This window comes from Penaeus monodon, chromosome 24 (assembly GCF_015228065.2).
Source record: "Penaeus monodon isolate SGIC_2016 chromosome 24, NSTDA_Pmon_1, whole genome shotgun sequence".
Classification (NCBI taxonomy): Eukaryota; Metazoa; Arthropoda; class Malacostraca; order Decapoda; family Penaeidae; genus Penaeus; species Penaeus monodon.
Genome location: NC_051409.1, coordinates 28,803,442 through 28,804,474, shown reverse-complemented (window position 1 = coordinate 28,804,474; position 1,033 = coordinate 28,803,442). Strand labels below are relative to the sequence as shown.

The 1,033-nt window shown below is 40.2% G+C and overlaps 1 protein-coding gene across 1 annotated transcript in view; it reads left to right on the top strand.

Annotated features, from left to right (window-relative positions):
• Positions 1-630: 630 nt before the first annotated feature.
• Positions 631-1,033, top strand: part of LOC119588703 (mucin-2-like) — a gene marked incomplete at its 5' end in the record, with an annotated part of 20,991 nt that continues 20,588 nt past the window's right edge. Inside the window, 1 exon segment of the mRNA XM_037937341.1 lies at positions 631-774. Within this exon segment, the coding sequence (XP_037793269.1) occupies positions 639-774 (136 nt within the window).

Below are 1,033 nucleotides of genomic sequence, written 5' to 3'. Positions count from 1 at the left end.
GCGCCTTTTTTCGGATGTTTTGTCGCCGAGGAGAGCCGTTTCAAGTCGACGTTTTACTCCTTACGAGGTTCATTTCCTTGGTTGTTATTTACTTCGCCTGCAATGAATTTCCAATTTCCCGTCTTCAGAGAACTCTGCAAGATGACAGATATGGTAATATCATTTGCAACTTTACTAAATGCAGTGTAGATTTTATGTCTAACAGTTACATTCTGAGATCTCTCTGCTCATTCTCGAAAAAATAAGAATCTCTTTCATGTTCCTTTGAATTATCTCCGTGTTTTGTCTCTACGTAAATTTATGGACGGGTGATGGTGACCTTGTAAAATACTTTGCGTTCGCTGGGAAGTTTATGCTTTCGAAAATGGATGTGTGATGATCATGTAAGCGTGCTTTGCTTTCACTGGGAAAAGTGCTTTGCCTTCACTGCTTTCGAAAATGGACGTATAATGCTGATCATATAAAAGTGTTTCACCTTCAGGGGCAAATTTACGACATCCGTAATGGAGCGTAACGTTGACCCTGACATAGTGCTTTTGCTTCCACTGGGACATTTATTCTTCCGAAAATGTGTCCTTTGTGTTCGCCATTTCCCGGGGCCCTCCATAGTAAACGTGTCTTCTCTTTCAGGACACTTTATGTACATAGATTCCTCGGTGCGTCGAGAGGAGGGGCAGACTGCACGCATCTACTCGCCTGTATTTTCGGGAAACCTGACCACTGACGGTGCAGCCTGCTTCTCCTTCTACTACCACATGTACGGACACACAACAGGTGGGTCTCTCGGCCTACGTTCTTGCAGGCTGGGAATATGCAATTATGTGTTTTAGTTGCTTGGTTTGTTCGTTTTGCTTTCTGTTGATTTTGTGTTTTTTTTTTATAACTTTTGTAGGTAATTTTTGTTGTTGTTTATTTACATTTCAATGTTATATTTCTTTTTTTTTATTGTAATATCAGAGAATTCATTATCATTGCAATGGTATGGATTCAAGCACAGCTGTGGTTTCATAAGATTCTCAATTATGAATTCGAT